The sequence below is a fragment of the Pteropus vampyrus genome, unplaced genomic scaffold, assembly GCF_000151845.1.
Source record: "Pteropus vampyrus isolate Shadow unplaced genomic scaffold, Pvam_2.0 Scaffold2, whole genome shotgun sequence".
In the NCBI taxonomy this organism is placed as follows: Eukaryota; Metazoa; Chordata; class Mammalia; order Chiroptera; family Pteropodidae; genus Pteropus; species Pteropus vampyrus.
The window spans coordinates 17,664,698-17,677,204 of NW_011888783.1; the positions used below are offsets into that span (position 1 = coordinate 17,664,698).

Genomic DNA, 12,507 nt, shown 5'->3' on the forward strand with positions numbered 1-12,507 from the left:
TTTATTTTGAAAACTTAAAAACATGCAGAAAGGTTGAAAGAGTCTTACACTGAACACCTACATATACTTTCCACCTAGATTCAATAATTAAAATTTTTTTTCACGTTTGCTTTGTTTATACACAGAGATATGTCTATGTTTATGTATGTATATATATCTCACCCACATATACTTTTTTTCTGGACCTTTTGAATATCATTTGCAGATGTCATGATTCTGATCCTAAATACTTCAACATGTGACTCCTAGGAATAAAGACATTCTTCTACACAATCACAATACTATTATCACAACTATGAAAATTAACAAAATTCCATCATCTAATTTAGTCATTCAAATTTCTGTATTGTCTCAAATATGTCCAAAACCTACCAAAATGTAACATGTCCATGCACTTTCATTCAGCAGTTCCATTACTATCTTGCGTACGTACTGCCACATGTGCAAAATGAGTACACACAAGAATATTCACTGCACCACTGCTTGTAAGAGTAGAAGATAGGAAACAACTTAAATACCTATTAATATAGGATTGAGCTAAACACAGTGAAATCAAACTATGGAATATCAAACAGCTGTTTAGAATGAAGGTGTTTAGAATTGAAGTATTCTAATATGTATTAATAAAGGTATGAGTTAAATTTAACTGGAAGATTCTGAGTAATGCATATGGTATATCATCATTTGTATTAAAAAATTATGTTTACAGACTGATAATTAACTGAAGGGGGAAAAAAAACTGGTAAAATTGCCTCTGGAGAAGTGAACTGGATGACTGGATGGAAGGGAAGGCAGCTTACTTCTCATCAAATACTCTTTACTCATTTTGAATTTTATATTATGTCCACTTTACGTAATAAAAAAGTGTTGACAATGGAAAGGTATTCAAACTCCTGTACCAGTGGTTCTCAACCAAGGTGATTTTGCCTCCCAGAGGACATGTGCAATGTCTGGAGACATGTTTGGTTGTTACAACTAAAGGTGGGGGTAGTGCTACTGGCATCTAGCCAGGGGTGCTGTTAACCAGCCCACAGTACATGGGGCAGCCCCATACAACAAAGAATGATCTGGCCCAAAATGTCAGTATTGCTGAGGTTGAGAAACCCTGCTGTGGAGCAGTTCTTTTGGATAAGGTTTGAGAAGAGCTAAGCAAGACTCAAGGAATAAACAAAAAGAAAGTCATGTGCATAGGCCTAAGCATTCAACTCATTGTGCCTTTAAGATAATTCATAATTCTAGATGTGAGGGAGGTTGGTTGAAGCCCAACATACTACTGTTTGCATAGACTTTATTCCAGATTGGTAAAGCATCAAGCTTCTGTAACCTTAGTTCATGTTAATAATTTTAGTATAATCACTGTAAGAATGAAGTCAGACTAAAGTCTGATTTCTCGGGCTTTAACCTATAGGTATACAGTTGACTTCTGAAAAACATGGGATTAAACTACACAGGTCCACTGATATGTGGATTTAAAAAAATCTGCACTTAAGTGGACCCACACAGTTCCAAGGACAATTGTATTTTATCTGTGCTTGGAATCTGCATATGCAGAAGGCAGACTTAAAGTTATACAGATTTTTGACTGTACAGGTGGTCGGTACCGCTAACACCTGTGTTAAGGGTCGGTTGTATTTGCACATGTATACACAGCACATGCACAAGAATATGCACAGCAGTTTGTAATGAAAAATACTGGAAACAACCTAAATAGAGGACTGGGAGCATAACTTATGGTATATCCATACAATGGAATACTGTGCAACCATTAAACAAGATAGCTCCAGTAATCTCCAAGATATTAAGTTTAAAAAGCAAGTTAGGAAACAACATATGTGGGAGGTTACCATATGTATATAAAATATATAAAAGATATACATATATGCTCATTTATGCATATCTCTGAAAGATATGTAAGATAGAAACTAGTTGTTTCTGGAGGATTGGGGTGAGGAGCTTTTCACTGTATGCCCTTTAGCATTTTTGTACTATGTGTATACTACTTATTATAAATGTAAAGACAGTTCTGGCCAAATGAGTAAATTAAATGCACTGTATAATTCTAGTACAGCACATAATACAAAGAGAATCAAATGTATATATTAAAGATTTAAAGGAATATGGAAATGCAGAAAGGTTGTATTTATTTAAAAGTAGAAAATGTTGAGAGGAAATGAGGAACTTCAAGCTATACTTCAAGTGAGGCACCAATAACTTCAGTCATTACAATCCAACATACTTTCTCTAATACCTGCTCCTCTAAGATTATAAAAACAAGAAGGCAGATAGGGTATTTCTCTGGTGATTAGGGCAAATGTTGTGCAAGCAAGGTATTTTCCAGATGGTAATTAAAAATAAGCCCCTCTTATGAAGAGCCCCTCTTATGAAGAGTGGCTGACATGCTTGAGACTTGGCTGGCCTACTTGATGGAAGATGAGATGAAGATGAAGATGAAGAAGTCAGAAGCCTAGGGTATAGTCTTGGCTTTACCACTAATTCATGGGTGTAGCTTTAAGCAAGTGAACCTCTGGATCTGTTGTCCACTTCTAAAATGAGAATGTAGATTCCCAAAAGACAAATTTAAAAAAATCAAATAGATAATTCTTATCAGAGAAAATTTTCACAAAAACATGGAAAAATAGCCTTCCCATTAAGCCAAAGGGATATAAATTTGAGATTTTATATTAAAACAACATAATCAATATCCCATGACTTTGAAATTGTTAAAGCCAGCATACACATTCATATTTGTTAGTAATTCTGGAAAATATGGCATGTTTATGTAACTACGCCATAGTCCTACCCTTTGACTCAATAACTCTATTTCCCAGGAATTTCTCTTAAGGAAATGATTTACAAGATACAAAAACATATATATGCAAAGACAATTCATTTGAATGTTGTTTATAATAAAAAAAAAACCCTAGGTAAATGGTTTAATATGGATGAATCAACATGAAATATTGGACATCTCAGGGAACTGTTGTGAACACTAGAAATGTTTGTTATAAAACTATGTACAATGCATATACAAATATAGAACTGCAAAATAATTTCATTTAGAAGAATTATGAGTACCTTATTTAATCAATATTTAACTGTTAAACTTTTAAATTTGAATAAAAAGAACTTTAGAATGAATTTAAGGAATGAAATCATTTGATTCTAAGGTCTGTGGTTCTAATTATTCTCTGACGTGGTGTTGGAGGCTTTGCTATCAGCTTTTCTCTATTGCAGGAGTTCCCAACTCCCAGCCATGGACCGGTACTAGTCCGTAGCTTGTGAGGAACCAGGCCACATGACAGATGAGAGGCGGGCAAGTGAGCAAAGCTTCATCTTTATTTGTAGCCACTCCCCAGCACTAGCATCACTTTCTTAGCTCCACCTCAGATGATCAGGCATCAGATTCATAGGAGCACCGGTCCCTGGTGCCAAAAAGGTTGGGGACCGCTGCCCTAGAGGGTGGCTGTGTTAGGTTTCATCTAGTCCTATACAGCTATCCTGGTTATTTCATTACCCTAGGCAAGGTGCAGAACTATCGGACTTTTACCCTTCTAACTCCAAATGAAAGTACAGCTTTTCAAGTCCCAAAGATTAATGCTGAACCAGATCTTTATATCCATGAACTGAACATAGAACATTGCTTTAAAAAAAAAAAAAAAAGGTAAAGAAATTAGTATCATTGGCTTTAATCGTTTCTACAAAAGTATGCTGAAAGATAATTTGTTCAGATTGCACTGATTTTTTTCTTTACCCCAAAGCTCATCTTTAGACATCAACTGCAAATTTTCAATAAAAAGTTTAAAAAGGAGCTAATTTAGATGGAAAACAAACGGTTTTCATATAGTTTCAGAAAGGATTTTAACTGAACTAGTTCTATCTGTAACAAATTATATATATACACACTTAGAAATCAGTAAGTTTTATTTATATATAAGCTTCTGAGAACTTTACAACATCTTCATTCTGAGATGGCTTAGTGCCACTGTATGCTGCTGGCCACAGCTATTTTGTGTCCAGAGGGTACCAGTTTGTTATCCCATGTTTGACAGGTTTTACTAATGGAAAGCTGACCTAAGGACAAGATAGTGCCCCTCCAATTGGGATTTTGCCTTAAGCATTGAACAAATTAGATTTTAAAAGTAAAGTTCGACTTACATCTAATTTCTGGTGTCATATAATACCTTCCTTACTGGCACATATTATAAACACCAAACTTTTCCTTTTAATGATTCCATATCACACAACTTATTTATACTCTACTACAATAAAAATAAAGTAACACTATATTGAGCGATTTATCATAACTTTGATTTTTTTCTTGTTAGACTTCAACATTCTGGTAACCTTATAGCAAATTACAACAGATATATACCTCATTTTACACAAGATGTATTTTAATAGTGGTGTATTAAGTTGGATTTTTATAAATTGATTTATTATCTTACATCATTATTGTTTATAACATGTTTATGGTAAAACTAACTTCTAAATTATCTTCAATTAATATCTGATGCCAAACATTTAGGTTTTAGGCTGTATCTAGTTTCCTTTCTCTCATCCACCCTATCCCTAACAAATAGTTAATAGTTTGTCTAAAATAAAACAAATCTATACTAGGAACATTTCCTAGTTAGAAAAATCACATAGGAAAAACAAGATTACTAGGAAGATCTTAATAGAAATGTTTTAAAGGTGCCAGATGTAGTATCTTAGAAGCAAAGTATGGGAGGAATAATAAAAACTTAAAACCCAAACTTTTTAAACAAGACTGAAAAAGTTTACCATAAATATTTAAGAATCATGTCATCACACATTAACATATCATAACTAAGCATTTATTATACTGTTTAAGAAGGGAAGAAATTGCAGTGGTATTTCAGAAGCTATATCTTTTTTTTAATGTCATATATGCTCATAGACTCTAACAGTATTTTAAAATATACAATCTCTCCAAAAGAAAATATTCAACTAAAGATAGATAACTTTTAATGTAAGTAAAATGTTACAAGATTTTAAAATTAATCATCGGATTTTTCACAACACAATGTACAGAAATTTGCAAATTTCCTGTACAGAGCAGTACAATCTTTACTCTTGAGCGAGGCGTTCAATAACACGTCGGTAATCTTCCACAAGTTCCTGAAAGCTTTCTTCCAGCTGTTCATGTTGCATGCTTATTTCTATTTGGTTCATCTGGTTTGTCAGTTCTTCTGGCCTGAGACATTTTCTCATTTTAGCAAGATCTCTCTGCTTTTTCTAAGAAATGAACACAATTATTGGTTAAACTAAGAAAGCTGATATGTTTCTTTATATTCTTAGAATTTTAAGTTTCCAGTGTTAAAAATAAGAATAGTAGGAATATGCCCAAATTTGTCCCATACAGTCTTCTTAAGGAAGTCCAACCATAATGTTAACCACGAATTACAATCCCTCTAAAAGGAGTTAACCAGAAGACCTGGAATTTGTGTCAATTGATGGTAAATATAAATATATGTAACTGAAAGCCCCCTCTCCAAAGCATAATAACTGACCAATATAGACAAATATTTCTTTAATAAATAAAATACATTAACTGAAGACAGCTATGATTAAGTGCTACTATTCTTCATTTTACTATTCAATCATTAATTATATTAATTTTAATTCCAAGCCAGCAACTTTCTGCCACTATTTCATTTCTGAATTCCCTTACTCAGTATTTATTGGCCACATATCAATTTTAACATAAACTGTTGGAAGACTTTCAGGAAGATAAACCAAACACTGTCACACTTTAAGCATTTATTGAGTCTCTACTACCCAGATATATATTATTACAACCTCCCCATTTTACTGAGAAGGAAACCACCATGCTGAGAAGTTTGTAACAGGGAGCTGGTAACAACTTTTAAGCAGGACACTGTGTCAGAACAATACGGTGTCAGTAATGCTGAGGATGGGACTAGAGGACCAAGTTTGTGGCTACTGAAAGAATTCAAGTGAGAGGAGATGAAAGCCTAGACCAAGTCAGTAGCAGCAGAGATGGAGGGGACAGAGCAGATTTAGGGAAGAAAACATTGGGTGATGTGGGGCAGGAAAAATTAAGAATGACTCCAAGATTCCTGGATGGATGGATGGCAACAATGCAAGACATGAAACACTGCAATAGAGGAAACTTTCTTATATTTTGGATAAACTGTTCTAGATTATATCAATCCTCTTTTTTAAGAACATATAATAAAGACTTCAATTTACACAGAGATCAGAAATTGCATATATATTAACTCATGCAATCCTAGTAACTCTATAAGATAGGTTACTGTAATTTTCTTCAATTGATACATGAAGGAAAAACAGGGATACAGGAGTTAACTGTCATATAGGTAGTAAACTGAGAAGCCAAGATTCAAACCCTAATGATCTGGTTGGAAGTCTGTATTCTTAGTCCCTATATCTAACTGCATTTCAAAAGACAAAAACAAACAAAAAAGCAATATATTAAATCCATCCTAAAAACTAATAAATGTCTCTTAAAAGAGAACGTAATAATTTTGGAATATTAGGCAAATGTGTCATGATTACTACTTAAAAAGCTCGAAATTAAGCAATATTTATAATCGTACACTTAAAACTAGGTAACAATAAAAAATTCTGGAGACAAGCCTTTACTGAAAATGAGCTGACACTACCAAAAAATTATGTTGATCCTGGGTCTAAATTGGTGAAATAAATGAGGTTGCTACTACTATAATCAGAAAGAAAAAAAAATTAACTTCATTAATATACAATGCAGCACTTCTCAAACTTGAATGTGCAAACAGATCACAGGTTTTGGGGGACCATGTTAAAATGCAGATTCTGATTCAATAGGTCTGGAGTGGGGCAAGATTCTGCATTTCTAACAAGTTCCCAGGTTATATTAATGTTGTTGATTTACTGACCACACTTTAAATATGAGTTCTGGAGACTGATGAGAATTCAAATTTATTGCTCCTAAGGCTAGGAAAGACAGTGTATTCCTTACTTTTCAATCATGTGGATGATAAATACTTTGTTTCTGCTGTACTAGTTATTTTTTTCTGCCAAGAGGCATGACTGCATCATATAGGAACATCTAACTCCTTTTTAAGGAACAGTTCAGGAACTGGAAGGTAATGCATCAAAAAATTATGGTATGTGACAGAAATATAAACTGTTCTTCTAAAGTGCTAACCATCCGTAACATTTATTAATCTACGTTACTTAAAGATGCCTTCAATCCTAATAAATTCTTATACATGAGAACTATCATATTAAATTCTTAAACATTTCTAGACTAACACGTTTTGTTCCAAATAACCTATAGAATGAATTATGTGCCAGTAACATACTTCTTCAAAATATTATGCTGTTTTTAAATCTCTAAGAGCTTACTTCCCCAAGTTATCTCTCCCTTTCCTTACCACCTTCAATTTCTTCACTGTCATTTTTTTTCAGATGGATATTAGAATTAATCTCTATTGTAATTTTTATTGGCATAGCAGTAAATCTGTGAATAAAATTTAAGAGCTCTAAGTACCTAGGAATAAAAAATACATGTAATTTGTATGGAAAAAAATATAAAACTCTGTATAGAAGTTCCTCATAAATATGTAAGGTATGGTTCAATTTTAAAAGTAATTTGAGGTTATTTATTAACCTTTAATATTTCTTAAACTTTGTATATTCCACTTTGAATATGTATATTACAAAGTAATCTTTTAAATAATGTGTAAAACAAAGCAAAAACTAATTTAGGGAACACTTCTATCCAGCAAAGTGACATACATTAGTTGTACAAATTAAACACAGAAAGGCAGAACTCTTTAAGATTGGAATAGACATTCTATAGGCTTCAATAATTTTCTCCCTCTAAAAACAAAAACTTAATTCCTCCATAGATTAGGGCTGTTGATAATTTTTAATTCAGCAAATTAATTAAATATGGTATTAATGTCAATTTATTTAACATTTGTCTTGAATATGAATTCATCTCCAGAAAATAATCTTTCTCCTTGCCTAGTTTTCAAGGGCTCCAAGAGAGTTTACAAATATAATCTCAAAAATGCCAACACCTCTATGAGCTCCTTAATTCCCATCTGCTGAACCAGTCTCTTTTTTGAAGTACAGAGATAAGGTTCTTTTGTAAGAATTTAAAAATAAAAATGCTGCGGAGACACTGAATTCCAAAGACTTCTCAAAAGCCACCTTTAAAAACATGCACTCTATACTGTATTTATTTCTGCTCAGTTCCTCACTATGGAGGCATTTCCATTTTATAGAAGCCGACAGTCACACAGTTTGTCAAACAAGACCTCAAAACTGAGTTTCTTGATTCCAAACCCAATAGTATAACAGTGATTCTAAATTTTATGTATGTAAACCAATTATGGATTAAATATGCCTGTGAAGCAATACAAAAGGTTTAATGCTAAAACCAAGCAGATGTGCCAACTTTTTTTAGCCAAACTGTTCAAATTAATCTTTTCTTGAATGCATGAAAATTACTTCTGTACTAGAGATGGAGTTTCTTTTTGTGCTTTTAAAAAATGATTCTAGTTACTACACGTTATTTTTATCTCTTTTTGGCACTGACACAAATGAATTATCAATGTTAAGAGAACTTTTAAAGTAAGGAACAAGTACTTCTAATATCTACACAAATAATTTTTTAATGGGAGAGTATGTTTAAGCTGATATGTAAACTTGATCCCTCAAATAAAGGCAGGACAGAATTGGTGGACTTCACTATCAATAAATAATTTCATACCTCAGTAATAACTTAGTGACAATCAAAATTATAATTTCTTCCCATAAAATGTTAAAAATGTAAATTTTATACTCTAAACTTTCCCCATTAGGTATATGTTTTAAAGACCTAAAAAATTTTTAAACCACACTCAATATTTGGCAATTTTACTTTATTCTTAAATATAATTTTGCATTTGAGAATGCTGTGATAACCCAACAAAGTACATGAATATGTTTGGAATGACAAATTGGAAAAAATCATCTGCATTCATTCAACAGGGAAATCTTATCACACCTCCCATGCCTACAGGACATTTAATTCATTTCTAGGTTTTCCCAAAGTTTGTGTGGTAGGTTTCCTATGCCAAGAATTGTGGCTATCAAACCAAAGAGAGGGGAGGGGGACCCTCAAGCTTTCTTGGTTTTCTCAATGGGACAGAATACTGGATAACTTATTAAAATGTGCATTACTATAATAATTAGGGTTTGAACAATCTGAAGAATTTGTAATTTGTATATGAGCTTTACCGCAAGATGGTAATACCCACTTTGGTTGTTAAGAACCTAACAAGTTTAATAACCAGTTTTCAGTTGTCATTCAGACAGGTGAACTTGCTGGACAGGTGAAGATACTTAATGATAATATAAAAAATCATGATCATTCTTTAGAGTAGAAAATACTTGCTTTTATGAACTGCAGAAATTCTCATTATGTGGCATAACTTTGTGACTATTTATACTCAGAATTCATCATCTCTCATTTGCAAGTCTGCCTATATAAAATGTCACCAATATCTGAAATGCATAATTAAATTATTTTACTGTACTAAAAAGTTTTAGTATTTTAAATGTTGTCATAACATCTAATTATACTGTTCTATATCCCCAAATTTCATCATAAAGAAAATTTCTAGCTAACAAATGATTAAAGATCAAAACTTTTGGAAAATACCATTTCTACTCATTTTCTGATTTTTCAGAATTGACAAACATCAAAGAATAAAATGCTACTTCAGACAATTTTGGGGAAGAGAGACCATTACAATTTATCATCACCTGTTATATGCAGATTGGTAATAAGACAGAAAATCAACCCACTAAACTGCTTAATGAAATGACACTGAAGAACTACACAGGTTCAGAATGTGATATATTTCAACAGAATTACAATGACAAATTATAAAATATGGTTGTACTGCAAAGTACCAAGATGCTATAAGGGGAAAGAACTGGGATTCAACACAGAATAATATGACCCAATATACTATCAACGTTTAGAAGACTAGCTCCATAAAGCACGATCTATGACAAATAAAACTTGAATTAATGTAGGAAAATCAGAACTATGTGTACTTTATATATTACTCATTAGTTATTTAATTTACTTTTTTCTTAAATACTAAGACATTTTTGGATTTGTCATCATTTATGTTCCCAGCTAGTGTTATATGTAGGTTTAATGGTATGGTGTACATAAATGCAGCAATCATATGTCAGGTGCTCAATACTTATTTGTTAAATAAATTAACAAATATTCTCCCTAATCAGCTTACTGCCCAGCAACAAGTATCATAGCAAATCTTCACTCAACACAGGTTGGGAGGGACAATATCTACCTTAATAATAGCCAAATGATGATGAGGCCGAACCTGATCTAGGAGGGCAAGTAAAATTTGAGTCAGAGGAAAATATGAGAGATGGAAAAGGGGGGTGGGGCAAGAAGAAAGAATGTTAAAAAAAAAAAGGTAAATAATACTAAGTAGCAAGTTCAGCTATGGTAAAATACAAAGGCAAACAATGTATCTGACAAATGGGAAGATAAGAGACTTAGAAAAAAACAAGATAATTTGTTAGGAAAGAGTATAGGCATTCAGATTTTTAAAAGTTGCAAATAAATCAAAGAAAAAATAACTGTGGGTGGACTATCCTTGGGATTAGTTTTTAACTGAATGAAAACAGATGTATAGCTTACATTGGAAAATCATGACAGTGAGAATTCTTATAACTGGAAGAATATTTTCAGTTTTATAAAGTAAATTTAGCAAAATGATTTGGATTCTCTCAGACATTGGCATTTGCTAGGCTTTTCTATTTTAAACAGTGACAAAAATAAAATGTTTAAGACTATTGGAAGTCCTACCTTATACGGGCTAATTAATCTTCTTTTAATATCCAGTCTATAGCTTCTGTATTGTTCAGCATCACTCATGTCAGTTACCAGTAGTCGAAGAATTTCATAAACCCGTCTAGCATGTTGCTAATAAGAAAAACAAAAGAAATATATGAACATTTTCAAATTACAAAATAGTGACACTTTCCTAAAAGGATACAGGAGATACTGAATATCTGCCATGGTCCAGAAATTGTGCTAGGTACCAGATGAAAGGCAACTGTCTCTGCCCTCAAGGAGCTAGCAGTCCATAAGTAACACCAATGACTGATATGTTTACTTTAATGAAATATGCATAGGGTATTATGTTAGCATAACCTAGAAATGGGAGAAATAATAGAGGACTCCTGGGGAAATCCTGAACGGAATCTTAAAGGAAAGAGAGCATGCCATTCCAGAAAGAAGGGAGAAAAGTGTGTGCATGTGTGTGTGTACCTGCATACATACACACACATGCAGAACAGAAGCAGCCTGACATTGCTGGAGCACAAAATGAAAAGCAAGGTGTAGAAGCAGAGTGAAGCTGGAGCAAAAGCACAGAGCCTTACATAGTGGGTTAAAGAGCTGGGCTTTTTATCTAGTAGGTGACAGAAATGGGGGAATGAGCAAAATGCACAAATTTGAGTTTTAAGTAAAGCATTCTCTCAGCTACACAGAAAAAGTAGCAAAAAGAAGGGTAGGGAGACCAATAAGGAAGTTAAGCTATTAAATGGCAAAAAATGATGATGGCATGAACTGAGATAACACAAATAATACTAAAGGAATAAGGATTCTGGACATATTGAAGAGGAAAGATTGGCTGTGGAGGAGGGTATGGAATGACACTGAGTTTTCACAGCCTAAGAGAGATTTAGGAGGCAGCAGAACATATAAGTCTAAAGAAAATTCTAGTCTAAGGGTGAGTATTTACGCAATATCAGTAATGTAAGCAAGAGTTAAAACCATAAGACTGGTAAAGATCACCCTGGGAAAGCATACACAAGGAAAAGAGGGAAGAGGTCAGAACCCTGTAGTACAGTGACAATTAAAGAGTAGACAGAGAAAAACAGCCAAAGAAATATTAGGAGAATCAGGAAGTTTTGGTATCACTAAAGCCAAAGGAGCAGCCCATAGTTTTTGTTTGTGTTGTTTCACTTATTTATTTATTGGGGGAGTGGGAAGGGGACTCACGTACAGGTAAGCTGGGAAGATGGTATTTGAACTATATGGAAGGGACACCTGAGCTGAGCCTGAAAAAAGGAGTACTATCTGGCCAGGCAAAGATGGAGAAATAGGAAAAAGGGGTGGCCAAGGGAGAGGGAACAGCACAGAGGTAAAGGGACATAAAAGGAAGATAAATGTAGCATAGCTGGGAAATGGCAAGAGGTGCAGTAAAGCCAGAACATGTAGGAAAGAGGAGATAGCTGAGGCTAGAAAGGTGGGCAAGGTCATGATTATGATGGACTCTGTGTGCCATACTAAGGAGCTTTCATTTCTTTAAGGAAATAAAAAATAGCATGATTTTAAAAAATGTGTTCATATTCTCTTTTAAAAGCTGAGTAAATAAATTCTCATTAATAAATAAAGGTTTAACATAGTCTAGAGATATC

At 33.3% G+C, this 12,507-nt stretch overlaps 1 protein-coding gene across 9 annotated transcripts in view; it reads right to left on the bottom strand.

The window, feature by feature from the left end:
• Positions 1–4,373: 4,373 nt before the first annotated feature.
• Positions 4,374–12,507, bottom strand: part of HAT1 (histone acetyltransferase 1) — a 46,252-nt gene continuing 38,118 nt past the window's right edge. For 7 of the 9 annotated variants that reach the window (XM_023529502.1, XM_023529504.1, XM_023529513.1 and 4 more), the window contains one exon: positions 4,964–5,256. In XM_023529502.1, coding sequence (XP_023385270.1) covers positions 5,089–5,256 — 168 coding nt within the window. In that variant the 3' untranslated portion in view covers positions 4,964–5,088. Of the gene's footprint in view, positions 5,257–12,507 lie in introns of all 9 variants that reach the window. The other 2 variants (XM_023529500.1, XM_011357573.2) reach the window with 2 other exon arrangements.